This window comes from Canis lupus, chromosome 30 (genome assembly GCF_003254725.2).
Source record: "Canis lupus dingo isolate Sandy chromosome 30, ASM325472v2, whole genome shotgun sequence".
Taxonomy (NCBI): Eukaryota; Metazoa; Chordata; class Mammalia; order Carnivora; family Canidae; genus Canis; species Canis lupus.
Window position 1 is genome coordinate 11,762,604 of NC_064272.1, and position 2,569 is coordinate 11,765,172.

Genomic DNA, 2,569 nt, shown 5'->3' on the forward strand with positions numbered 1-2,569 from the left:
TACCATGAACATTCAGCTAGCCTCTACTCATAAATAATGACCTAGCCCTCAGAGAGACACTAAGCTAGCCTTTAACTTGCACATTGATTAACCCAGCCCCTAGCAGAAACACTGATCATGTACATGAAGCTGACAAATGCCTTGGAGGAGGTGGAGGTTAGACCCACACAGAGCAAATCCACCAAAACTGAGCTAGACTTAAAAATGCCCAGCCTGCACTCACCACACATGGTATGAGGCAAACCTTTATCAGAAACATGGAAGGAGCCCTCACCAAGGACTCTTGCTGGCCTTCAACATGAGCACTGAGCTAGCCTTCACATTTTCCTCCCCCAACAGGTCCGGAAGATTGGGGTGTTTAGCTGTGGCCCCCCTGGCATGACCAAGAATGTGGAAAAGGCCTGTCAGCTCATCAATAGGCAGGACCGGACTCACTTCTCCCACCATTATGAGAACTTCTAGGCCTCCTGTCCAAGGGCTCTTCCCACTGTCCCACTGAGCAGGTCTGGACCCGCACCTTACTCTGTACTTCCTGTTTCTGGCTTCCTCAGCCTTCTCCCCATTCCTAGCTCCCAACTTTGGTCCGAGTGACCATGGTCAGTCACCCCATATGGGTTCAGAGACCCCCAAGTTCAGACTGTCTCAGCCTGGAGAAATGGGAGGCACTGTCTGGGAAATAGCAGGTAGGAGAGCTATTATTACTTTGGGGCAAAGGGACACCTCTTCTTCCAAACTAAGAAAAACCCTCAAAAGACTGGAGCTGACATGTGTCAGCTGTGTGCATGTGTACAGGGGACTGTGAGCCTAAGGGTGAAGTGGGAGCACAGATGCTGGCATTTTGGAACCTCTCCCCCCAAGCCTCCCCCTTCTCTAGGCTCCCCACTGTCAAAAGGGCTGGCAAATGCCTTGGGCGGGGCAGAGGCTAGACCTGCAGAGAGAAATTTACAGGAACCCCTTCAGCCTCCTAGTCTAACAGCACAATTGATCTCCTCTCCCGGGTTCTTAAACGTGTACTGTAGTCAGAATCTGGCCTGATATCTCTTTGTAGTGCTCTCAGGCCTTCTCTCCCTACTGCAGTAGTCTCCTTTATAAATAAACCACTTTTCTGCCCTCTGGGTTTCTTTATTCTGCCCCAGGATGGGGATAGGTACTGGCAGAGGAAGTTAGTCATCCAGCCAGCTAACGGCTGGTGCAGACAGCCCTCTGCATTCGGCAGCGTCTACTACTAAAGGAACTGGCCCAAGGCCAAGTACGTTCACTGGAGACCCCTTTCCCAGCTCAGGAGTACCCTTCTTGACCCAGGGCCTCTCAGAATAGCTAGCGTGGGGCTTCTGAAGGGCAGAGAGAGAAAAGGGGTGGGAGTTCTGGAGAAGGTGAGCTGGCACAAAGCACAAAGGAGGTGTGTGTGGCAGGACAGAGCAGGAGCCTGCAGGGGGCCAGAATCTGCCTGGCTTGCTCCAGGACCTCTGAACAACAGGAATTGATCACCTGTGCTTACATGGGTCTTCCAGGTAAAGAGATGAAAGCAAGGAGCCGGATGAGCACATCACCTAAACTCTCCGAGCCTGTTTTCTCATCTGCAAAGTGACTGAATACCCTCCGGGTTAAAGATAGGGCAACCCTCTTTGAGGGAATGTCTAAGTTTCAAGTGAGCCTTTCGATTGTCCCTACAGAATTCTTACATGTGTCAGATCATAGATCCTGGGTTTCAATAAAATAGCCAGGGCATTAGAAACTCCCAAATCCCACGATTGACACTGCACTGGATGTTGCAGGTTTAGGTTCTGTAAGGAGGCCCTCAGACTGTGCTCCCAGGGCAGCGGAAGTCTGTACCACCCCACGGGGAGCCCCGTGGGGGCAGGGGCGCGGGCCTGGAGGGGCTGACAGCAGCTCCGACCCGTAGCCCAGTGGGCATTGGCGGGGGCGGGGGCGGGGGGGGGTTCTGGCTGTGGGCGCGGGCTGGGGCGTCCTGGGGCGGGCTGGAGCCCGGCGCCCGCGCCCCGCGGCTAGCGGCACGGCCAGCAGGGGGCACACGCGAACCGCCCGCCAGGCTCGGCCGCGAGCCCGGAGCCCCAGGCGGAGGGGAGGTCCGGGCCCAGACCTGCGGGTTGCGAGTCTCCAGGGCCGGGACTCACGGTCGGGGAGTGGGCGAGGCGCGGCAGGCTCCGCTTCCTCCGGAGAGAAGACGCGGCGGGTGCGCGGCTTCCGCGTGGCAGGGCCGCCCGCCCGCTCCCTCCCGCGCCCGCCTGGCGCGCTGCCCCTTTGTCTCCGCGCGGCCGCCTCCCCGCGCCTCCCCCCGCCCCCCCCCGGGCGAGGCTGAGCGCAGGAAACCGCTCGCGCTGTCGGGGGCGCGCTCCTCGGCGCGGGGGGCGGGGGCGCGGGGCCCAGTCGGGGCGGCGGCGGCGGCGATGTTTTGACATCTCGTCAAAGGAAGGAACTTGATGCTTCGAAAGTGCTTTTCACAGCCGCCGCGGTCTGCTCCGGGGCTGATCCAGGAACAGAAGCTGCGCCCGCTCGGCCGCCCCCTCCCCGACAGCCCGGGGCGGCGCTGGAGGCGCGGGCGCGGCGG

The 2,569-nt window shown here is 59.1% G+C and overlaps 1 protein-coding gene across 12 annotated transcripts in view; it reads left to right on the plus strand.

Annotated features, from left to right (window-relative positions):
* The window catches only part of DUOX1 (dual oxidase 1), a 31,977-nt gene extending 30,867 nt beyond the window's left edge, over nucleotides 1-1,110 (plus strand). For all 12 annotated transcript variants that reach the window (XM_025472926.3, XM_025472922.3, XM_025472931.3 and 9 more), the window contains one exon: nucleotides 340-1,110. In XM_025472926.3, coding sequence (XP_025328711.1) covers nucleotides 340-462 — 123 coding nt within the window. In that variant the 3' untranslated portion in view covers nucleotides 463-1,110. The remainder of the gene's footprint in view (nucleotides 1-339) is intronic.
* Nucleotides 1,111-2,569: the final 1,459 nt, after the last annotated feature.